Source organism: Peromyscus californicus, unplaced genomic scaffold (genome assembly GCF_007827085.1).
Source record: "Peromyscus californicus insignis strain IS unplaced genomic scaffold, ASM782708v3 Scaffold_7__1_contigs__length_154581171, whole genome shotgun sequence".
Lineage (NCBI taxonomy): Eukaryota > Metazoa > Chordata > Mammalia > Rodentia > Cricetidae > Peromyscus > Peromyscus californicus.
The window spans coordinates 76,471,138-76,495,878 of record NW_026294595.1 but is presented as its reverse complement, the minus strand read 5'-3'; the positions used below and the strand labels follow the sequence as shown (position 1 = coordinate 76,495,878).

At 40.8% G+C, this 24,741-nt stretch overlaps 2 protein-coding genes across 4 annotated transcripts in view; one reads left to right on the top strand and one right to left on the bottom strand.

Moving 5' to 3' along the window:
• Positions 1–3,403: 3,403 nt before the first annotated feature.
• Positions 3,404–4,987, bottom strand: Rag2 (recombination activating 2). Its single transcript, XM_052722445.1, has one exon. The coding sequence runs from the start codon at positions 4,985–4,987 to the stop codon at positions 3,404–3,406; it is 1,584 nt and encodes a 527-aa protein (XP_052578405.1).
• Positions 4,988–5,311: 324 nt separating this feature from the next.
• The window catches only part of Iftap (intraflagellar transport associated protein), a 125,649-nt gene continuing 106,219 nt past the window's right edge, over positions 5,312–24,741 (top strand). For all 3 annotated transcript variants that reach the window (XM_052724424.1, XM_052724425.1, XM_052724426.1), the window contains exons 1-2: positions 5,312–5,438; positions 21,475–21,626. In XM_052724424.1, coding sequence (XP_052580384.1) covers positions 21,494–21,626 — 133 coding nt within the window. In that variant the 5' untranslated portion in view covers positions 5,312–5,438; positions 21,475–21,493. The remainder of the gene's footprint in view (positions 5,439–21,474; positions 21,627–24,741) is intronic.

Genomic DNA, 24,741 nt, shown 5'->3' with positions numbered 1-24,741 from the left:
GGAACTAGACATCAAATCAACAAAAAGACTAATGAGTGCTTTGTATCATATTCTAGGTGCTGTGGAGGAGGAAAAGCACTAGTTTAGCAATTACAATAGATAAGTATAAAGTACAATGTGACAGTAGAATTTAAATTGCAGCATCAGAAAAAAGCACCTGGGAAGAAGGATATTTAAGTGGAGACAGACTGAATGCAGTTATAGGGTTATATCCAGATTGAGTGAGGGATGAGGTTAGGGCAGTTACCTAGAGCAGATAGCCTATGGGAAACTCTGAGGTAGGAAAGCATTCAGAGTGTTTGGGAATTTAAGAAAGACAAGTGGACAGTAAGAGACTGAGGAGGAGGGGTTGGACTACTGGAGAATCAGGCAGAAGCTTTATCGTGCAGGACCCAGAGGACATACCCTGTGTGTAAAAGAAAACCATCGAAGAGTCTGAGGTGGTCACATGATACAATCTAAACCATGCTGGAGCAAGGCACAAGGGGCATGCTCTTGGAAAGTATTAAGCTCAGAAGGCTCTGTGCAGGTATGAGAAAGGTTATGTGTGTGTATTTAAAGGAACTGGAGGCAAGTTTAACATCCCCTTTTGCTTCAATGGTACATTGCCTACAAATTAATATCTCACTCTCTCAGACAACTGTGCCCAGCCTAGGTGGGAAGAGATGAAGCAGGGTCATTAGTACTCAAAAGTCTCCTCTTTTCATGACGCTGTTACTTCCCCTGTTCTCTCCTCCTCTGTCCCATGGAAATTTCCTCTCTCCTTTTATTGCTTTTTATCCTCTCCTGATGATGACAATGTATTTCTGACTTTAAAAAAAATTCATTTCAGACTGGAGTGATAGCTTGATTGTTACAGTGCTTGGCATGTAAGGGAGTGGGAAGCTGAGTTTGATCCCCAGAACCCACATAAAAAGCCAGGGTGTTGGAATCTTCTCTTAATGTCAGTGAGGGGAGGTGGAGACAAGGCAGTGTCGGATGGCCATCTAGTCTAACTTACTTGGCCAGTTCCAGGCCAGACAGAGACTCTGTCACAAAAAGGTGGAGGGCATCTGAAAAATGACACCTGTGGTTGTCTTGTGGCCTCCACATACAAGCATACACTCACACAGGCTCACACACAGGTGTAAACACTCACACATGTGGACACAAACACAGAGGAACATGTGTGTACATAGACAGATAGACAGACAGACACATACACGCACACAAGCACACACATGCATGTACACACATATCTTAATTTACTTGAAAGCTAAGATCTGTGTATTTCTATACTAAGGTCAGGTCAAAGTCTGACGAATTGATCAGTTTCTATAATTATCTTTCCATCTCTGTCTTTAAGACAGAGTTATCTTAAAGTTGTCACAAAATTTGGTCACCCTTTACAACACAGATCCCCATTTCTTTTTTGAGTGCTCACTATACGTTCTGTATATCACTTCAAATGCTTTAGTCTAGATTAAAAAAATCCTTGCCACAGTAATTCTTCATCAAAGGTTGATAGGGGATAGAAAATTTGAGATGTTTTGGCCCTATTTTCTAATTTTATCAGCATATTCCAGGTTAGAAAAGAATTAATATTGCATGGACAGCCTTTCCTACATAAACAGCTCAAGGATATACAGATGTGTTTTCTATACCTTGCCTGCCCTGTCCTTGGCCTCTTTCTATAGTGAGACAACAAGTTCTCTAGAGACGAGTTTTGTTGTTTTGTGCAGATTCCATGTTTAATGTGGATCTTGGAATTAAAAAAAAGTTGTGTGTGTCCATATGTGTACATGGTTATGAGTGTGCAGAAGTATGTGCACATATATGCATATGTATGTGGAGGTCAGAGGTCAACTTCAAATGTCATTTCTCCTCAGGCGCCATCCACCTTATTTTTATTTTTTGAGAAAGGATGTTGAACAATTATGGAACTCAAACACACAGAGGATTCAGGGAAGGAAGGGAAGGAACTAAAGAATCATGTCAAGCCACGATGAGGGATTTGGTGATTTTCATACAAGAAATGAAGAGTTTTCATTCATGGAATATGAAAATTTTCTTTTCACTGATAGCATATTTCTTGATATCCTTCTTATACTATTTTGAAAACCATTCAGGACTTAGAATTAGAGCCCTTCTGAGAGTGGAAGTCCAAAATCATTATATAAGCTCATGCTCATGTTTCACTTTTTGCTTAAAATGATAATGCAATATTCAGGGCCTTGAATGACATTTAAACGTTTCCAGAGATAACTGTCTTTAATGAAGAAGAGAGACAGCAGTTGAGCAATTTCAAAGGGATGAACCAAAGATTTTGAAGGGATTTAAAATGAGTCCCAAAGTGATTCAGACAAAGGTTTATTGTTGGAATATGTTTTAACCCATCTGAAGTGCATGTAGATAATTCAAGAACATGTGCCACAGTATTGAATTCAGGACTTTGGGCATAGTAGGTGTCTTAGGGCTTCTATTGCTGTGAAGAGAGACCATGACCACGGTAATTCTTATAAAGAAAAACACTTAACTGAGGCAGGCTTGCAATTCAGAATTTTAGTCTATTGTCATCGTGGTAGGAAGCATGACAGCATGCAGGCAGACATGATGCTGGAAAAGAGCTGAGAGTTCTACATCTGCATTGACAGGCAGCAGGAACAGAGACTGACACTGGGCCTGGCTTGAGCATCTGAAACCTCAAAGCCCATCCCCAGTGACACACTTCCTCCAACAAGGCCACACCTACTCCAATAAGGCCACACTTCTTAATAGTGCCACTCCCTATGAGCTTATGGGGACCATTTTCATTCAAACCACCATAGTAGGTGACAATTCTACCTCACAGTTCACCTGCCTCCACTTGCCAAGTGCCAGGATTACAGGCATATGTGTCATTATTCCTGGCTTGATGTATATTAATTTTTACTTTGTGTTACTGCCGGAAATATAGATGTATTTCAGTTCATGGGTATAATCCAAGGGGCTGCCTTAAAGTTTACAAAGAGCAGCACTGTGGGATGTAGTTGATCTTGACTTTAACTTTTTAAACCAACTATAAGCTACTTATTACACAAAAACAATTTAATTCATTTGTGCATTAGTTTATTATTGGTATTTAATTACTATTCAACATGTAGATTGTTACAAAATAATGCAAGAGTTCTATGTATACTTTATAACTGCTATTCTGAATAAAAATTAGATAACATTTCTCATTTAAGAAATTTTTGAGTAAAATGTTAAAAACACACATGTTAAAATAACTATATTTAACATGAATTAAAACTAGCACTTAATTCATACAACCAAAACACGGCACAGAGATTTTTCAGTAAACAAAAATCAAAATTTCATTTATATCACTATTATGATTTAAAATGTAGGTCAGTGCACCTGAATTTGAGGAGCTTTTGCTAAACTAATCAAACAACCTTCTAAGAAAGGATTTCTTGGCAGGAGTCAAGACTTTCCCAGAACCTTTTTTGTGGAGCGATTTCATTGGAGGTTTTTGTAAGGGCAGACTTCTTTTGGGAGTCTGTAATGCTCTTGCTATCTGTACATGCTCATTGCAGTAATATTTGTTACTTCCTTCTGACAAGTGGATGAGTGTGCGTTCCGCCAGATCCATGCACTGGGCATGTACCCAGTGCCCATCTCCATGAGAACAGTAGATCATAGCAGGCTTATTGAGCTCAGTTGAATAGAATGGAACCCAAGTATTGATGTCCACATCACAAGTAGGGCAGCATGTTATCCAGTAGCCAGTTACAGACTCATCATCCTCGTCATCTTCATTGTAGGTGTCAAATTCATCATCACCATCAAAACTGGTTGCTTCTGCACTGAAACAAAACTCTTCTGAATCTTCAAAGGGAGTGGAGTCCCCAGGATCTTCTGTTGATGTCTGACTGCTTGTGAAGATTTTCTGCTCTTCACTCACATCATCTTCAGAGCATTTCAACATATAGAAATAGAATGCTTCTGACATGGCCTGCTTATTGTCTCCTGGTATGCCAAGGAAAACAGTCCCATTTCCCATGCTGCTTCCAAACCATATTTTGCTATGTTTAATATCTGGGGTCCAATCCGGGGTCTCCATTTCACTAATTTCTATTGTGTTGTTCCCTAGAGAGACAATGTTGCAGACCATCCTTTTTTGATTTTCCAGCTGATAACCACCAACAATAACAAATTCATCATTATTTGTTTGAGTGAGGATTGCACTGGAAACAGAGATTCCTCCTGGCAAGACTGTGCAGTTTACTGCTGGGCTTCCCAGGGGAAGATCTACCCTTATTCTATACAGGTTGGCAGGGCGGATGTTATTGGCAAGTGAGTGTCCTCCTAAAATGTAAACCGTATCATTTCTGGCAATAGAAACATGAAAAGACAGCCCGTCCTGAAGTTCTGGAAGAATGTATGATGTAGCACACCCAAATTCAAAATCTACCAAGAAGACATGGGGCAGGCAGTCAGCTACACTATTCCATTTTTCTGTGGTTCTCTGGGTAGAAGGCATGTATGACCGTCCTCCGAAGAGAACACCCATGCTTTTCCCTCGACTGTACACCACATCAATGGAGTGACCATATCTGGCTTCGGGGACATCTCCTACTAAATCTCTCTCTGTGCAACGGAAAGTAACCTTTTTGTTGTTCTTGCAAGCAACGGACATGATATAAATCTTATCGGAAAGCTCATTGTTTGGTGTTTTCCCTCCGTGGATGATATACTGATGCTTTTCAGACTCTAAACTGCCTTTGAAAGAGCAAGTAGCTGGGTAGCGAAGCGGTGGAAGGTAGCAGGAATCTTTAGAGAAAACCGCAGGCTTCAGTTTGAGATGATTTTGCTTTATATCAAAGTGGAAGACTCCAGTAGGGCAGGATCTCTTGGGCCAGCCCTTTTGGCCAAAGAAGAAAACTTGACCATCAAAATTCATCAGTGAGAAGCCTGGTTGAATTAAGGCTATATTATGACCCACTGTAATCATCTGCAGGGACATTTTTGATTGTGAGTTAGGTCTTTTATCTGAAAGAAGTATAAAACGCAATCTTAAAATATCTTTTCATATACATCATTATGTTTATATTTTCTCACATGCAAAAGGCTTGTTTAAAAGAAAAACCATTTAACATGCTTGTCCTAGAACTGTAAGACCTCAAATCAGGAAGCGAAGAGTCACAGACCTTTCCTACTTAATTCAATTCTGACCGCTGGGACATATTTTAGTGGCGGACTCGCTTCGCTTTGATTTCTGGGAACTGTAGTCCTTTTTTTTCCTAGAGCGACCGTGCATAGGAGCCAATAGAACTACATTTCCCAGGAATCCGTTTTCTATGGTTTGTCTCCTTGTTGCTTCAGGACTGGAGCCTTCTTAGGCTGACTGGATAAGGACTCCAAAAGTGCGAAGTGACTAGATGGGTGCCAAGGTGACGGACAGCTAGGGAACGGAGGTGAGAAAGCGCCCCTCTGCCGACAACCGGGCGCTGGAAGGCAAGAGTACCAGGAGGGGCTCCTGCAAACCTGTGCTCAGGAATAGCCGCAGCTCCTGGAACTCTTAGTAGGGTGTCCTGGCAGGAGGCACACATACTTCTGGCCAAAGTGTGGTTGCCTGGAAACCGCAGTCTGACGGGAAGCCATGGTTGAGTTGTCTTTCCTGACTCCACTCTGGATGTATTGAAGCGAGACTCAGAATTGCACTCTGAGGACTCTTCGCTTGCTGGGACAGGGAGTTAGGAAAGGTGACTGTCTTTCAGAACCAAAAGACGAGTCTCAGAATACTTAGCACGCAGGGGAGAAGCTGTTTGAAAATGATTTTTTTCCCCACTCCTGCACTTACTAATGGAAATGTAGTAATTAGGCGGTTGCAAGGGACAGTTTGGAAGACCCCCGCCCCCCTTCCTGCTCAGCAGCTTTCCTTCCTTCTTGTTTTGAGGATTCTTGAGCGAAGCAGAGACAGTTCCTGAAATACCCCCTGCCCCAACACCTAGTTTCAGATCACTTCCAGCCCACGAACTGTGAGATGATTCTTGAGTAATTTTATATTGAGTATAAAAAGGGCTCCTTTTCGTATTGTACTGCCGTGAAGAAATACTTATCAGATAGAGTAAGCTTGGGAAGTTTGTACTGTTACCTACCTTAGAGAGAGATGAAGTACTCTTGCTGCTTGCAGATGTGAAACACTCTGTTTTGGCACTAAATGTTGAAACAAAATAAGATTGACTTTTTTTTAGAGTAAGTTGTTTAAAAAACAGAATAAAACAATGGTCAAGACTGGGACCCAGTGCTGTCAAATCCTGGCTGTCACTTAGTAACTACTTGACTTTGAGCAAGCTGTTTAACTCTATGGCTCGATTTCCTCATCTGTAAAATGGTAATTTTACCCACATAGGTCAATATTAGTTATGATTAGTAATTTAGGAATTGCAGAGGACTCATAACAGGGCTCGAACACAGTAAATAGTAGATACCATTGTCCTTGAACTAATAGATAACAAGGCTGTTAGGGCTCAGTTATCTGCTGCTAATGACATCACACATGAATGATGCTTGAGATGTTTGGAAGGGGTTATAGGATGGTGGAATTTGGTCAGTGGATGTAGAGAGATAAACATTTTTTGTTTTTGTTTTTGTTTTGTTTTGTGACCCACTGAGTTTAACCAGAGACATCTGTGTGACTGTGGGGTTGGAACTGTCTATAGAAGCTTGGAGTGCTCCCGAATGGGTGCATATCTGAAGGCAGTGGCTCCTTCTCTCTCCAAATCTATCAGTAGTCAGTAGTGCTGCAGAGTGGAGCAGGGCCTGGTGAGCTCCCCTCACATCCACAACTGGCTGTTGATGGGGCCATTGTTATGCAGGCCCAGTCCAGGAAACCACAGCCGCCGTGAGTTCATGATTGTAGTGCCTGTGCCATATCTTAAAGAGAGCTTTTCACAGCCCTCTATCCTCAGGCTCTTAACAGTCTTTTGGCTCCCTCCCTTCCTTCAAGATGTTCTCCGAGCAGTAGAGGGGGTGGTGCCAATGATAGACTTTTGAACTAATAATAGTCGGATAAATTTATAAGCCACAGGTATTGGTGGTGACTCAGTTTAAATAACAAGGGGCATTTTGTTCTTGTCATTCTCTCTGTAAGCCATCGTGGTGTGTGCAAGATCCAAAGTTAGACTTGATGAGTCTGAATCTGTTACTCTACCACCTAGTTCCTTTGTAATCATCCTTGACAACCGATTTTCTCTCTTTTATCTGAAAATGGGGATAATATTAGTACCTATTCATTGGATTGCTTTGTGAAGTAACTTAGCATATGTCAATTATAAGGCGTAGTCCCTGGTGCACGGAAATTAGTCAGCAAATGTTACTGGACACTATATTTCTGTTCCTCCTGCAAATGTTCCTTGGGTCATGTAATATCTGATATATCTCTATCTATCTATCTATCTATCTATCTATCTATCTATCTATCTATCTATCTATATCCCTGAAGCATGTCTGTAGTTTACATGCCATTAATTGCTAAGCATTCCCTTGCAGCTATGACTTACAGTTTATTTGAGAGAGTACTCAAGACATGATATTTTAATATTCTTTCATGGACTAAGTCAAGAGAGGAAATGGTGCCTGAGACAGATTATTTCTGGTGCTATGAAAGCAAGCCCCCCTTCCTCAGGCTTTGGTGGTTTGTAGATCCAGCAGCTTGCTCTGATTGTGAAATAACCTGGGAAAATGTTTAATTTATTCTTGGGCTGTTCAAGTATGCGTAAGAGAGGATCTTCCTTCAACTGAGAACATTCTGCCCATAGGAACTAAAAGAAAAGGTTGACCCCCTAATCCAGGAAGTGAAAACCATAGGCGATTACACACTCCATGCAGAGTGATTATTTTCAGAGCTTTGCCTCATTTGGGTGAAGGCAGCACTGAGTTCAAACTTACTTATTTCAAACACCCAGGAGAATGGATTCAGGATCGTAGAACAAGCTGTACAGGGACAGTGGGTTCCAGATCCCAAGGGAAGAGGGGGGAGGGGGGAGGGAGGGAGGGAGGGGGAGAGCGAGAGCGAGAGCGAGAGCGAGAGCGAGAGAGCGAGAGAGCGAGAGAGCGAGAGAGCGAGAGAGCGAGAGAGCGAGAGAGAGAGAGAGAGAGAGAGAGAGAGAGAGAGAGAGAGAGAGAGAGAGTTTTCACTATAGCCCTCTGTGCTATGTGAAGGTTGTCATAGAGATTTGGAATATTATGGATTAAATAGAAGCAATTTCTTGAGCAGTGCATAGGGAAGATTGTCCATTTTGTAGCAAACTTGGAGTCCTAGCTACATTGTCTCCTCTTGGAACATAGGCAAGGGTTTGCCCGTTTAAATCTTAGATGATCTGTCTTAGTCAGACGATTCATATATCTAAATAATAGGAGCATTGGAAGTGTTTTAGCATTTTTGACATACTGAATTGGTGAAATTTTGGCGCGTCTATTTTTTACTGGAGTTGACAATTGTATCTTTTCCATGGCTTTAATATATAACTATATTAGTTACATCTAGGGTTTTAAAAGTTGCTTAAAAATTATGCTAGATCTAAAATAACCCAAAAATATCAGGCAGATTAAAAAAGGAAAAAGACTGCTTTTCAACTCAGGGAAATTTCAAAGTCAACACATTAAAGATTCTTTTTAAAAGGAAGGAATACAGGGCCAATCCCCTTAGCACAGTTTCCTCAGCCCTGTGCTAGCATTCCCCAGCAGGGCAATATTCACTCACTGACTTTGAAGCCAGGGCATAGTTGAGTATTATCAGAAGAGAACTAATGGTGTGAGGTCTGGGTTTGCAGTTTCCTGTGTCTGAACTGACTTTCTCTCCAAAGACAGATAGTCTACTCTGAAGCACTAAATCTTACAGATCAGCATCGCCCGTGTTTCCTGACTCCAAAATAGCAAGTACCCCATGTACTGCGACCACTTAGTGTGTGAATTAACACTGTTTGCATGGTTAATCAGGTTAGAGGTATAGATATTTGATTTCTGCTGGCCTTGAAACCAGGATTAGGCCTATCTTTCTATGCTGATGCCGGAGGATCATTTATGTCCCAAGATTAATAGTAATACCCTGAAGGAAACACAGTTAATCCTTGCAGTAGCTGGAGGCCAAGTCACCCCATACTTCCAAGATCTATAGTACTTCTTCCCTAGCCAGATGCCCTGTTCATCCGTAGCCAGCATACTGCTTTACTGTGGCATCAACAGTCCCTTAAAGTTTATAAACATAGGTTCCCATCTTTTAGCTTTGCTAGAAATGAAGGTATTGGACCTACCTGAAGGCCAGAGGGGCTGCTTATCCCTCTCTGAATCCTTGCGGCTAAGCCAGGAATTAAAACTCGGCACTTGGGGAAGAGTCACTGACTGTTTAGTGTGACTGTGGCAAGCTGACGGCTGAAGGGTAGAGTGTTTTGTGTGCCTACAGATGTTCCAGTGAACGCTGGTGTAACGGGAGTAACTGACTGTGACCCCCCCCCCCCACTTTGGTGGTTGAGGGAGAGAGATATCCACCAGGGTGTTAAACCCGCAAGTTTAACCATTTCATTACTGACAGATTGAAATTGTAAGTCCTGAGTCACTGGTCATTTGTAAAGACAAAGTCTAATGGAAACTTGATGTATTAAAGTTAAAAACATTTTAGAAAAACACAAAATGAGTATCACAAGCTTGGTTTAAATGAACACTATTGTGAATCAAATGGGAAAGTATCTGTTCTGAACCGGAGATCAGAATGTCTCTTCTATGACCCAGTTTTCTTTAGTGCAGACTAAGAAGCGAGAGTTCTAATTATTTGAGGGCCTCTGTGCACTTTAAGCCAGGCTGTTGTGGTGTAATGTCCAATGTGGTGCTTGTGAAAACAGGGGTTGTTATTTTCCCGAGTGGAGTCATCTTGACCCCCAAGTCTGCTCTAGGAATGTTTACCGCACGTGATTGTTGGAGAAAGATTAAAGGAGATAATTTATGAACGTTCTTGGTCAGAGATGGCATTACAACCTTATATGGCCTTGTTAGTAGAACCACCTTTACAATTTTAATAGTCACATAGGATTTCATTGAGTAGAAACGTTTCCCAGAGCACCTACTCTACTTGGTCATTTAATCAGCTTGCACGAAGCTTCGATGACCACAGGTAGTGACTAGAGGTGGACAGGTCTGGTCTGGTTTTTGCTTCCATCACTCACAGTAGAGTGACCTTTATGAGCTTCAATTTTGTTGTCTCTAAAACAAGGAACCGAGTGTTGCTGGACAGAACATGTGTGGAAAAGAGGGTTTGCACAATACATCTTGATTTTGAGGGTGAGTGATGTTATGGGTTCATTTGTATAAACAGCTACTTAATTTTATTTAGAAAATGTTAAAATGTGTTTTCAGGATTGACTTTTTTTTTTTTAAATGCATGTGCAGCTCAATTCCTTGATTGATTCTTCTCATCTAAAAATGTTGGTCCATCCTTTAAATATCATTGTCTAGTTATTTCCATGATGATTTTTGTTTGTCTGAAAAAGGACGGTTGGCCCTTTTCCTATTAATACCATTGTGTGATGGTTGCGATGTCTGAAATCACAGCAGTGGTGGCCACACTCCTAAAGCTGATGTGCTGGATGGGGCTACAGTTCTTCCAAAACAGAGCTCATTTGCTCCTAAAGTAGCTTCTGGTGAGGGTTTTAGCCTTCAGATTTTAATAGCATCATCAACCTGGCAATCTTTACTTAGTTTTTGAATAGGTTATCTATCTATGGAGGTGACTAGAGACTAGGAGAGTAACCCTCCCTCAGCCATGCCTTCACTTTCCTTTCTGTTATGTGGAAGCAAATTGTGGTCTTCTGGGATCTAAAGGTATTAAATGGGAAATCCCAGGCATAAGCAAATTATGAATTTTAAATTGTATAATGTCCTGACGAGCACAGTGATGTCCTTTAGCTTTCTTCTGTATCCTGCCTGGGACATGGGGCATCCCTTTGTCAAGTATGTTCACACAGTATAAGCTACCCTCCTGTTATTTACTTTTTTTTTTTTTTTGGTTTTTCGAGACAGGGTTTCTCTGTAGTTTTGCGCCTTTCCTGGAACTCACTTTGTAGACCAGGCTGGCCTCGAACTCACAGAGATCCTCCTGCCTCTGCCTCCCGAGTGCTGGGATTAAAGGCGTGCGCCACCACCGCCCGGCTTCCTGTTATTTACTTAGTAGCCTCTTTTGTTAACTGATCAAATGAAATGGCATTATAGTGCTTGCGTTTAAGTAACCCTTGCTTTGTTTAACTGTGGCTCAAAAGCACAAGGGTCAGGGGAAACTGGAAATTTGGGAATGACAAAGATAAACTGTAGAGTCGTCTCATATCACCACAAGAGGAAGGGTAAACATTGTATGAGAGACAGAACGATCTTACTTATGCATATTCTAAATAGTACAGAGCTAGTTCTGTTTTTATTGTGTGTTTTTTAAAGCACTCTCACTTTGTCTAATTTATAATTTAAATCTTATTGTAAGTATAAATAGGAAAACAGTCAGTGTAGGGTCTGATACACCTGCAGTTTCAGGCATCTACTGGAGGTTTTTGAACATATTCTTTGGATTAAGGGGCACTGGTGACTTAAATCCATGTTCAGTCATGTGGGGGATTAGGAAACAACCCCCCCCTCGCAAATCCAGGCCTTGCACTTAAGCAGCATATATTATAGTAGAATGAAGTGGCATTGTTTTTACATTTGTGTGTGTGCACGTGTGCGCATGTGTGATGGCATATGTGTGGAGGTCAGGGTAATCTGGGGAATTGGTTCTCTCCTTCTACCATACGGGTTTCAAGGACTGAACTCAGGTTGCCAGGCTTGTCAACAAGTGCCCTTCCCTGCTAAGCCATCTTGCCAGTCCAAGGCAGCCATTTTTGATTGTCAACAAACACACCTTATATTTTTCTTATACTCAGCTTTTCTTTAGAGTTCTTAGATATTTCTCAGGAAATCACAATCGTAGGTTACTTAGCCCATTTCAAAGCCTTGAGGCAGAATCAGATTCCCACTCTTCCTGGAATATATTGATTTATCCCTTTTTAAATCAAAAAAGAGTGGAGAACTAAAGAATCCCAGTCAACTTAATTACAGAATAAAAATAGCTTTATTTCATGGGAGAGATAAAAGACTCAGTAATAGGATAGACTGACATTGTAATTGGACAATAAAGGAAGCATAATTGGAAAGCAAAGAGATGAAAGACAGCTTCAAGTCCAGTGCCTTTGTTTTTATATTCAAACTTCTTAAGGACAGAAAGTTAACTAACTTTCCAAGGGTAGCAGCTGCAGACGCCTCTGTAGGGTAGGGGCTGTGTGCTGGGGAGTTGGGGGGAGGCAGAGGAGGAGCACCAGTGTGTAGGCTCTCCACTTTGCTCCCTTTAAGCTGGTCCTCCTCTGTTTTCTAAGTGGAGGAGCAGCTTCATGGTGGCATGGGACCAAGGGGAGTGGCATCTTCTCATAGCACTGAGACGGCATGGATGTTAGGTCTCACGTACCGAGGCACTGATGCTCAGGGAAGCAGTAGAAACAGGAGAGTTTGACTTGTCCTGTGAGTTGCAAATTGGAGCCATGGCTGAAACCAACAAAAGAGAAAAGAGGAAGGAAAGGGAAGTAGAAAAGGATGCGATCTACAGTTAGGGTGATGGGCTGTCAAGAGCAGGCCTTGTCAAATGATTTGTCACCTTTCATTTAGAACAATTAAGTAAGGCCCCCCTGAGCAGGGGGCTTGGTGTTTTCCCCTCGAAGTTCCCTACTCCCTGATTCAATGTGAGATCATTGCTTTAAAATAAAGTGGCAAAAAATGTCAGAGTTCTGAATTGTGCTAGAAAAAAATCATAAAAAATTCCTTTTTAGAGAAAGAGGTGTTTATGATTTTTTTTTCTCGATAGAGACCATGTCGGCAACGGCAGTTTGTATGTATGCAGCAGGGTGGTCAGTTGTGGACATGGAGGCTAAAGCGGCAAAGGGAAGCATTGCATTCCTTCTTAAAGCCCATTTGTTATTCCGGTCATAAGCGTCTGGAATTAAAAATAGCCGAGATGCATGTCTCAAAAATCTTATTTCTTTTAAGAGAATGCCAAGTGAAAAGGTCAATTTTATTTGCAAGATCTGGCATTTTGAAACACTTAGAAATGTATTCCTGCAGGCCGTGTTGACTTAGTTCCCTGGTCTACACCTGCTCTCGGCCAGCTGTGTGAGTTTTGCTTAAAGCTGATGTTCTGGTATTGTAAAAGTGCTGTGCATTGTGCAGGTGGCTGGCAGGCTCAGGAAAGCCTAGAGAGGGGCCAGCTTTAACTAAGCAGGGAGCCTTTCTGTCAGAATTGTCTTACAGTAGAGAGACCATAAGTGTCAACAGGACATTGCATACCAGTGAAATGGGATATATTTGAGCTGGTACATCTCTTACTATTGAAACATTGCATGGTTTTAGAGCTATAAAGCTGACTCAGATACCAGTACTTCCTCTGGTTTAGAAGCTTTACCAGGGGCAGTGAGAAAAAGGTTCACAGCGGCATACTATTATCTTCTGTTAAATCACGAGTGCAGTTGATGACATTTTTGAGGCTAGGGTGTTGGCTCTGAACATGGCTTACTTCCCTTGGTAAATGAACTGTCTAGAGGTCACTGGTGTGTTTGTAGGACTTTAGCCAAAGGTAAAGGTGGGGTGTTTATGTGTGATTCCACATAGCTGTCTATTAAATCCGAATTGAGAAGGTATGGTCGTGAAAAGCCGACGTTCGTTTTTGCAAGAACAATTCCCCTTGGTGTCTCCTGGAGGTGTACAGTTAATCAGCTTTTTAAAAATAGGGAGTAAGTGGGGAGAGGAAATTTAAATGCTTAGCTGTGTGCATTTTCTTTGTTTTCAGTAATTAATAACTGTAATTAAAAATACTTTATACTTAGTTGGACAGCCTCAGTTCTTTAACACTGAGGTTTCCGGACTGACTTCAGTTGCTGGGAGGAAGAGCATATTTTGGGAAGATAAAATTGATTTTATGCAATCTGCTGATGAGCAGAAAGGCTTAATGAATGGTCGCCTCCAGAAGCATTATGATAGTGGCTTGGGTGGATGATCAGGAAAAGCAAGCCAACTTTTCAAGCAGAGTGTTTCTGCTTAAGCATGCACTTTTACACATTTGTATTGTTCCTGTCCCCCAAGTGCTCCTGCAGGAGAAAGCAGTCAGCACACCAGTCCCCATGCCCTTGGTAGAAGTGTTGTAGCTGCTTTCCCATCTCCAAGTCTTCTTGGCTTTGATTGCCTTACCCGCCCTTCTCTGTTCTTCTGTCTGCACTTCTAAATTTTTAATTTTGAAATAATCATAGGTGACTATAAAGAAAGGTACAGAGGAGTCCCATGCATCCTTGGTCTAGCTTTCTGCAAAGTTAATATCTTGCATAACTAAAATGAAATTTGGGGAATTGATATTGGTGGGAGCCACAAAATATATTTGGATTTCATCAGTTATGTGTGCACCCATTTGTGTTCGTGTGTCTCAATTATAGCCTATGTAATTTTGCGTAATAACTGCCACACAGTGATATTCAGCTATATACCACAATATTTAATATTCATCCTTGTTCCCTCCACTCCCCTAACCCTAGTAACCATTAATGTGTTCTCCATTCTATAAATGTCATATAAATGGAATCATGGAATAAATATGTACCTTTTAACCTTGGCTTTACCCAGAATACTTTCTTTGAAATCAAAGTTGCATGAATCAACAATTTGTTTCCATCTTATTGCTTAGTAGTATTCCTTGGTGTGGCTGCACCACAGTTTGGTTAAGCATCACCAGTTAAAGGGTATTTGGATAGTTTCCAGTGTTTGGTTGTTATGAATGAAGCTGCATTGAACATTAGTGTACAAGTCTGTGTATGAAAATAATTTTGTATGTTTCTGATAGCTGTGATACCAGTCATCTTTTCATGGTTTTAATTTGCCATTTGTGGATTTTCTTTGGTGAAGTGTCCATGCATGTCTCTTGTCCTTTGAAGTTGATGTAATGTTGGATTTCAAGAGGAATTTCCACATTGCAGATGCTGCTCTTTTGTTGAATATGTGGTTTGTTAATATTTTCTCCCAGTTTTTCTTTGCAACTTAATAGGTTTTTGCAGAAGGACACTTTTTGCTTTTAATGAAGTTAATCAGATTTTTCTCTTGTGGATCATGCTTTTGGGTTCAAGTCTAAGAATTACTCTGTGCCTAGTCATATGACCTGACGATTTTCTATTTTTCCTGTTTTCTTTATAACATATACTATTTTGCCTTGATCTGTTATTGTTATTTCCATTTTTCCTCCATTTTTAGCATGCTTTCAGTCAATTTCATGTTATTGTAATTTTAAGGTCATCATTGAATACTTCTTCATAGTCATTCCTGTTAGGAAAGCGGGGTTTTGTAAGGAATAAGGAACTTTTAAACCTCTTTAGGAAGGAACCAGAAGCGTGTGTGTTGAAGCAGCCATTGTGATATCTACAGTCATGTTAAGCACTTACTAAGCCCACACTTTTGAAACTGTGTGCAGTCTTTAGTGTGGGTGTGCTCTAACTCTTTTCCGTAAGATGATATGTTTGTCAGGGAAAGTGGGCCTGGAAGACAGCACATCTCTTTTGAAACTGTGAGGTCAACAGTAGTCCCAAAGCCTTTCCTACCTTCCCCCAAATGCTTCCTTTAATATTCACTGCAGAGGGTTATTCCTGGGGGATCTAGGCCCAGATGCTTATACTCTCAGCCTTTGGGTGTTAATGAAGCCTTCTCTGGCTTTCATGTATTGCAAAGGCATGTCACTAGAAGTTTGCAACTTGAATTGTGGTGTATCCTTTGATGCTGGAGTTGTCTACTTTTATCTCACCCTGATGAAAGAACAGTAGAGGACTGCAGGTTCTTTTCTGTTTTATAAGCTATGTTTTGTTTTATATTCTTCTGTCCTCTGATATCTTCTTTTATTTTCCTGGGTGTATTTTTATAGGTCTCTCTCTATATATATCTATATCTATAGATTTATTGGTCTCTAGAGTGTATGTACATACTCATCTCCTAGGTGTATTGAATTTAAATCAGTTATACTGGAGTTGGAGGCATGAGTCCACTCATCCAACATTAGTACTGTTTTTTTTTTGATGTTTTGTTTTTATTCCTCCTGGAAACAATCATGTATCAGAGTCAAGAAGGATTCCAAGTGGAAGGAAGGTTCCAGCTGTACTCTACAGTTAGTAGATGGCCACTTTCAGTGTACTCTACAGTTAGAAGGCCACCAGTCACTTTCACTCTTGTTTAGTTTTCTGACCTGAACACATTATCATGTTTTGTTTTCCCTCTCATATGGAAGTTGACAACCACCCTCTGTCTTTCTCTTTTAGATTATAGTTTAATTACAACATTTCACCCTTCCCTTCCCTCCCTCTAAACCCACTGACATGCCCCTGTCCTCTCCCCCTCAAATTCACAGTCTCTCTCTCTCTCTCTCTCTCTCTCTCTCTCTCTCTCTCTCTCTCTCTCTCTCTCACTAGTTCCATTCTTTTTTAATATTCCTGCTGGTTTCTTTGTGTTCATGATCATAAGCATCTATTCATGGTTTGTAACATGAGAGCCATACATGACAGCTCTTCAGTGGCATCAGTTGACAGAGAGGGTTTTGGATTCTCTGGGATTGAAGTTAAAGGTGGTTGTGAGTTGCCTAATATCTGGGAAATGAACTCAGGTCCTCTGGAAGAGCAGCAAGTGCTGTTAACTGTTGAGCTACCTCTCCAGCCCAGAGAGTCTGAGTTTCTTCCTCTCTTCTTGATATGGTGTAAAAGATTGGAAGCTTAGGGGCAAGTGCAGAGTGGTTGCAGTTCAGTCAAGGAGGCAACCTCTTCACACCTGCTCTTTTCTACCTTATGAGCCAGTCACAATAACGTGGTCACAGTACAGTTCAGTCTTTTGGAGACTAGACTGTTTATACTAACATAAAAGGACAGCCACCCTGTGACATACCAAGGTTGATGATGGCTTTGTTTCCTTAGGTAAAGTCAATTACATTGCTGCTGTGTCCTCTCCTTCATCTCCTTCAGTAGATTTTACTTCCCAGAACTCTAACACACAGAAGGTGGGCTCTGAGAAACCTAGTACAGCTCCTTAGAAGTTTATTATTGTTTTCAAGTTGGGACACAGCACATTTTTAAAAACAGTTTCGCAGACATACAGCCCTCTGTGTTGTTAAGAAATCAGGCAATGCACCATGAGAGAAGACTTGTTCGTAGGGGTCTGTATCTTAAAGCTTCACACTCTCAGACCTCAGAGAGTTGCATTTCGTTGGGTGAGTTCATTACACCAGGATCAGAAGATAGACATCCAAGATGTGCTGTTGGTGGTGATGACATCACATTCCACGTTTCATTGGTGTATACTTGTTAGTGCACACAACACTCTGTGTATATGATTGTTGGCTTCCTTACTTGATAATACACAACAGGACCTCTGGGAGGTGATGGATTTTCCTCTCTTGTCTCTCAGTCAGGGCAAAGGAGAGAAGCCTTTTCCTAATCACCTGGTTTCCAAGTGACATTAGTAGTCAGAGCAGAGCAGTGAATATTCTGTTTCCTTTCTAAGGCTCTGATGGTGAAAGTGTTGCTTATGATTTACCAGTAGCTATTTATATGCCTTTACTTACCATTACGTTTTACACCTTTCATGTGGTGCTCAAAGCATAAAACAAAACCAAGCCAAAAAAAAATATGAATCTTGTTATCTAGGCAAGCCTCTCTTTCTCTTTTTTCTTTTAGAAAAATATTTCATGATAAAAACACACTAGCATGTGGGTGGTAAATGAAAAGCATGCTTCCGTCTAGAAAACCACTGGCATTTACATAAACCACCAGACTGTCTGGTAAAGGGTAATCTGCTTTGTCAGTCTCTGGGGACCTTTAACATTAGGTTCCTAATGCTTTTCTAGGTAATGAAAGGTCTAAATTGGATGATGGGTACTCGTTAAATTCTTCAACTGTTGACAGTTTGTGAAAGTCTTAAAAAAGCCAATAAATGCCTAGATTGTTACAAACACAGAAATGAAATAAGAAGCCTTGAAGATTGTTTTATCTCTGTGCAGTATATAGCCTGTTCACCATCTGCCTTTGGTAGTACTGAGATACATTGAGGGTAAATATTCAAAATATATCAATTTGAGCTTTGAAAAGGAGCCCTAAAGGAATTTCTGTGACTTTTTTTTTGTTAACCATAACTGTGAGAAGACATTTGCAGCAGTAGAAACCACAGCTTGGCCATTTTTGATGCACTGAAGTAGACCAGCTGAATGCTTTGAGGAAGAGATTATTGGTATGCTGTGCTCCAATGCTGGAAAAGTAGATGGATGTTGAGATTGTTGTGTTTCATGTATGTCCTGCTGATAATGAAATAATAGTCACTGATCTGATGAGGTTCTTTCTTGGTATTCATTATCTATCAGCTACAAGCGTACCTTTATAAGTTGTACATTGTTGAAGCCTGGGCATTGGTACACATGGGTTTGTTGTAAGTGATGACTTTTCATGTATCCAACTTTTCAGGCACAAGAAGCTTGAAACAGTGCCTTTCATTTGAAGTCGATCCCCAAACTATTGTTTTCATTTGGCCCACTAGCATTGTGCTTCCTGTGGGATTAGAATGTACAAGGTGTTACCTTGTGGGTAGCATCAGTGCATTCAAAGCCAGAGTGGTCACAGTCAAAGTGATTCTCTGCAGTCTTCTTCCTCATGAACATCAGGAAGGCTGTGTCTCTAAGGTGGACACACATTTCATCCTCAGAGCAGTCTTGTAAGCCTCATAGAGCTTCATGGTTCGGTAAAACCCACAGGTTCACATGTGTTTCAGAATGTGTTGGATCTTAGTAAGGTCGGCGGTACGTAAGGCATGCGTTGTACAAATCTCTAGGTGGGCTGGGAAGGCACCTCATATGCAAGCCAATTAGTTTTTTTGGGGGGTGGGGCTTAAAACCTGATTAGTCACACTCGGTAGAAGAAATAAGAACTGCAAGTATTCCCATGTTAATTCGGGTCAGGTCTTCTCAGTAAATGAGTTTGGACATCATCTTCAGAAAACACTTCTACCTCCTTAGTATTTAGAAGTGAGGTTTAGGAAACAAGGGTGAACCATGACAGTGCCCCCTCCTAGATGAGAGGAGATAGGTCCAGAGATGTCAAGTAACTTTCCCAAATGTTATATACAAGGAGCAGAGCTGGACTGTGACTGGGTAGCTGTTTGAAAGAACAGGCTAGATTTTGACTTCCTAATGTGGTGGGATGCCATGGATCTTATTATGTTCAAAAGCTATTCTTTAGCATACACACAAAAAATCTATTGGTAGAGAACAGCTTATATTCCCCTGTTTTTGTAAAAGTGTCTATAATCATAAACATTGTAGGGAAAGATTTAAAAATATATTTACTAGACTTCTGATAGTGTTTCCAGGTGGGATTGGTGGGGTCAGGGGATAGTTAAGAACATCTTTAATGCTTTTTCCCTTCCATATCCCTGTGTTGTTTATATTGTAAAGGATGATGACATCTATAGTAGAAAACATCAAAAACGGAAAGTGGGTGAAAAAAGTTAGGAGCAAGGAATAGATTTTTATTCCTTTTTAAGTGAAAGATGATCACTTTTTAAAGATTGACTTTTATTATTTTTAATTGTGTGTGTATGCATGTGTATTGTGTGCATGTGTGTGTGTGTGTGTGTGTGTGTGTGTGTGTGTGTGTGTGTGCCTGCAGAGGCCAGAGGCGTCAGCTCCTCCTGGAGCTGGAGTTACAGGCAGTTGTGTGCCTCCAGTTGTGGTGCTGGGAACTGAACTCTGCTCTCCTGTAAGAGCAGCACTAGGGAGCTCTCTCCCCAGCTCCAGATGTTTATTCTTGTTTCAGAAAAATATAAAGGAGTTTGGTGCTGTCTTTTCATGTAGTGTGGTGATCCCCTATCCCTCTTTTATTATTCTGCATGTATTGCTTTGGCAGTGTTTATTCTTCTTCTTAATGCAGATAGTCAATTTCCCCAAAGCTTTATGAAATAATATTTTATGTAGGATGAATGGAATTCAACCAGATATGATATCACGCATGAAGACTAAGTTCGAACTGCAAAGAGTAAGGCAGTTAGGAGCATGAAAAATGAGTTATGTGTGAAGGGGCCAGTGGTGGTGTGAATGTGATGTCAGTTGAATAGAATGGGTGCAGCCTTTAATGTGAGAATTAGTCCATGCCCAGACTATGTTGGAGTCTCCGCTCCAGTTTGCCGTATTGTAAACACATACAGGTGATGTGGTATCAAATCTTTCCCAGTCCACTGACTGAGGGCTTGATAGTGCTCTTGGAACTCCCTATCCAGGGACAGGTGAAGTCATTGGCCAAGTTCAGTTGAATTTTGTCAAGTCTAGTTACATTTTGACCATTGTACCTGTTCAAATGAGCACCTTTAGCTCACATTAGGCGGCCAGCTGTACACCACACCCTAAGGTCTTAAGTACTTGGGATACAAGTATGAGAAGATGTACTCAGTCTTTCATGATTATGGGTATAGAAGCAGATAAAGAAGTATGCATAACTCTTCCTAGAGAGTGTGCTAAGTGGATAGTACATGGTGGCATGAGAAGTCACAGCCAACTCTTTTCATTATGGTGAGAGGGATGTGTGTGGGCTGCTCAGAAAACCTCAACTCTGAACTTAGTTTTGGAAAAGAAATGTGTCCTAACAAATAGAATATTGAGATGATTTAGTTTGACTTTGTTCAAGGATGTCAGGTATTAGAAGGATTAAAATTATTCAATACACCCTCACTGGCCCAAGGAACATTTGGGGTAGGTTAGGAAGACAGATGCAGGCTCATTTTTAGGCGTTTTTTAGTAGGGCTGCCAATGACTTCACTGGAATGTCAGAATTTTCAGACCTACCACTTCTTGCTAGCCATACTACTGCTGTGGTCACAGTAGATGGAGTGAAGCATGATTTGCTGTTTTAAGGGCTTGAGTTCAGGGATTGGACAAGTATGTTTGGCTCTGTGAACTTACCTGGGGTTGTGGAAGCTAACACTGAAGCTCTTAGAACAGCACCCCATTCACAGTAAGAGCTAAATGTTACTTTTCCATACCAGCTCCAATAGTTATTGCTACTGCATGGGGTGGTGGTGGTGATGGTGGCTGTGGTCAGTAGATGTCCTCGAGATTCTCCTCACATTGAAAGACTTTTAGTTTCTAGTCAAATTATGTGACACTATTCCTGTGACTTTAGCATATAATATGAGAGCTGAAATCCAAACCAAATAGGTGCAGTGAGCAGTTCAGCAGCACAAAGTGTGCCGAAGCTTCTAGCCCTTATGCTGGAGTCCACTGCTCCAGCAGCCGTTCATCAGCTGCCTGCTGGGGCCCTGAGTTCCTCCACCACCTGCCATCGTGTTGCTGAAGCTGCCTTCCTCGCTAGCTTCTGCTTTTTCTTTGTCTTGTAGAGTGGTCCTGTGATTAGGAATGCCTGCGCAAATACTGAGACCGGAGATGATGGATGAAGATCAGTTAATGAAAGAAGTCTTGGATAAGTTTGTTAATTGTCCTGAGCAAACATATGAAGAGTTTCTGAGCACTTTTACTCATCTTTCAAAAGGTAAAATAATGAAGTAAATGTTTTTCCATAATATTTTTATTGCTTTTTTAGGAATTGCACATCATGAACTCTGAGCAAACTCACAACCTAGTCCTCCCAGGTTTGCCAACTCCTTCACCCTTGTGATGTCCCGCCCTCCTCCCACTGCCTCCCCCACTCCCCCAAAAAAAAGAAGAAAAAGAAAAAAAGAAAAAAAAGTCCAATTTGTGTTGCTCATGTACTCACTCCCAGTGGCCAGCCCCTTAAAGAAAGCTGAGTCCTTCCCCACCCGGAGAGCTACATGAAGTAAACTTTTTGCAGCAACAGAATTGGTTTCTTCTCAGAAGACTCATGAACATTCATTCAACTCCTTAGAGCACATGGTTCTTACTAGAGACTTTGTGACTGAGAGGTATAAACACCTGTCTTTATTTATTCAAGAGTTGTGTTGCAGAGTCAGAGATATTTGATAACTACAGGTGAGCTGAGAAATTATTAGCTGTTCACTTCATTTGGTTTTTTTAAGTTGTTAAAAGCACATTTAAAACTAAGACAGTCTCCACATCTGGATTTTGGTGTGATCATTGACCAGCTATTTGACTTTGGCAGGGGTGGTTACCAGAAAGTGGGACTAATCATGGTACCTCCCTCCAAGGAGGCTCAAGACTAAGGACGCTATGCAGAACTGGTCATAGTGGTTAACACATTGGGTGTGGTTATCATTACTGTGATGATGGTGATGCTGATGCTGAGGATGGTGCTGAGGTTTCTGTCGACAGGAAATATCCTTTTGACCCGGGGTGAGAGAGCCTGGATGGAGCCAGAAGTCTAAACTTAAAGTATGTGTTTCATTATGTGCTTGCTCATTCTGTATAGTGTTGGTTTTTAATTGAGCCAACTCTTAAATGCTTAGTAATTTTATGAGAAAATTGATTCTAGTTTTTTAGGCCACATGAAAAGATCTGGTGTCTGTGGTTTCCCTTATAACAGTGTTAGCTGGAGCTCAGGACCCCTGCCTTGGAGTGCTTTAGTTCTGTCTAGAAATGTGTGCACAGCTTGTTCACTCTTGTGCCTGCCTTGGAGTGCCTTAGTTCCATCTGAAAGTGTGTGCATGCCTTGCTCACTCATGTGCATTAGAGTTGTGTCCATTTTGGGTTCTGCATTCAGTTATCTTGACTTGCTTTCAACGTTGGCCATTTCTGGGCCATCAGTACACATTTAAGATCTATGTAAGTCATGGACTCTCCACCGAAACGCACATTAGACTCCTTTGAGGCTTTTGGACTCTGTTGTGACACAGTGCACTCGGCAGCTCAGCGGGGACCAAGGAGCCAGCATTTTGTGAAAGCTCCTCTGGCGCCTTTAGTGTGTATCCATGGTTGAGAATAGGGAGTTTCCTGTCTGGAAGACCTTGACCTTCATTGTAAAGCTCATCTCCTGATGTGAAATCATGACTTGTGATCTAAACAAATGCAAAAGCAAGGGAATTCTAATGTTTCATAGTTCAAGGTACGGGTTGAGCACTTCTAATTTGAAAATCTGAAACCTCAAATTCTTCAAAATTCGTGATTCCACAAATACAAAAGTCCCCATTGGACCACATGTACTAAGTTATAGTAAAAATACCCATGCATTAAAAATACTGTATGAAATTACTTTCAGACTAAAGTATATAAATCATCAATGAATATCAAGTTTCTTGGGTCCTTTTCCCCTCCCAATCTCATTTTATATACATTAAAATAGTCTCAAATCTGAAAAAGCCCAAAAATTGAAGCCTTTTCAGGTGAGGGTTTCTTACACACTGCTGTTTTCTTTTTTCTTTTAAAAAATACTTTCAATTCATACGGTGTTGGACTCTCAGTGTAGTATTGAGTCATATTTCTCTGATAGCCAAAGAATATCACTATCTATTTTGTTAACACTTAAACGAAGTGTGTAGGAAGGCTGTGAGTTTTATTTATATTTGAGGGAAGTAGAGAATTTAGGACTGTTGATTAATTTGGGAACTGTGTGAATGAACTGTTTTGACATGATATGCAGAACATGTCAGAATGACCATTAGTCTGTGAACTTGGGCTTATAGCATCTTTTTGTTAATGAACTTGGGTTTAGGAAGTTGCTTGCTTTCTCTGAGCCTAGTGATTTAGTTCTTGCTTTCTGGACCCAAATATGGCAGTATGAGTGGCTGGCATGAGATGGTCCAAATAAAGATAAAACTGGAAGAATTAATGAAGTTTGAATCTATATTAGTTTAGATATTATTTGTATAGCTGATTTTCTTTTTGTACCATGGAATTGTAAAACCTTAGCATTAGCAGGCCCTTTATCTAGTCTGTCTTCAGATTCCGATTTGGTCATTGCATGCCGAGAAAGAAACTGCTTCAGATGTGGTGAGTTCCTTTTGAGTTCAGCATGGGGCCCCAAATTGAGCTGAAATAAATGATGATTCAAGCCACATAAACTGTAGCTCCAAGCATACTAGCTGCTTTTCCCTTTCAAAATATCCCTAGGCGCCTGTTCACATTATAAACTAATGACCTGAAAAAATTCCTCTTAAAGCACAAAGAGTTGTATGTACAAAAATATGTCTTAAATCAGTAATTGTCCCGTTTCCCCCTTGAAACATTTAAATACCTCCCAAAAGACCAAACAGTACTTAGGTACATGGCTCAGAATTGAGAGAGAGCCTGGATAGTTGATCCAGGCTGATATGCTGAGAAATTAGGTTGTTTTCTTAAAGTTTCCCTCTCCGTGTCCTGTGTCTAGGCCCTTCGTTTGTCTCAGTATGTTTGGTTCCTTTACATGGATCTTCCTGCTAACGTGGTCATCAGGCAGACTTAGGCACGTTTCCTCAGTAGGTTCAAGTTCACGAGTCCATTACTATGTCTGTTGATTGACTGTTCTATTTATGTTTATAATAGTTATATGCCACAATGCTTATGGAATTCATTTTCTTTAGAGGAGTGTTAAGAGGGTCAGTAATCCTATGAAACTTATTTTTCTGGAAAAATTAAACTATAGGCTTTTTGAGAGACATTCACATTATTGCTTCAGACCCCTGGAAAGCAGCTGAAGAGTGTTAATATCGCACATAATTCTCACTACATTACACTGAAGTTGATTATATTTTAGA

What these genes read in the sequence shown, in the direction of transcription:
- Rag2 (XM_052722445.1), bottom strand. Translation starts at nt 4,987, where the DNA reads ATGTCCCTGCAGATGATTACAGTGGGTCATAATATAGCCTTAATTCAA.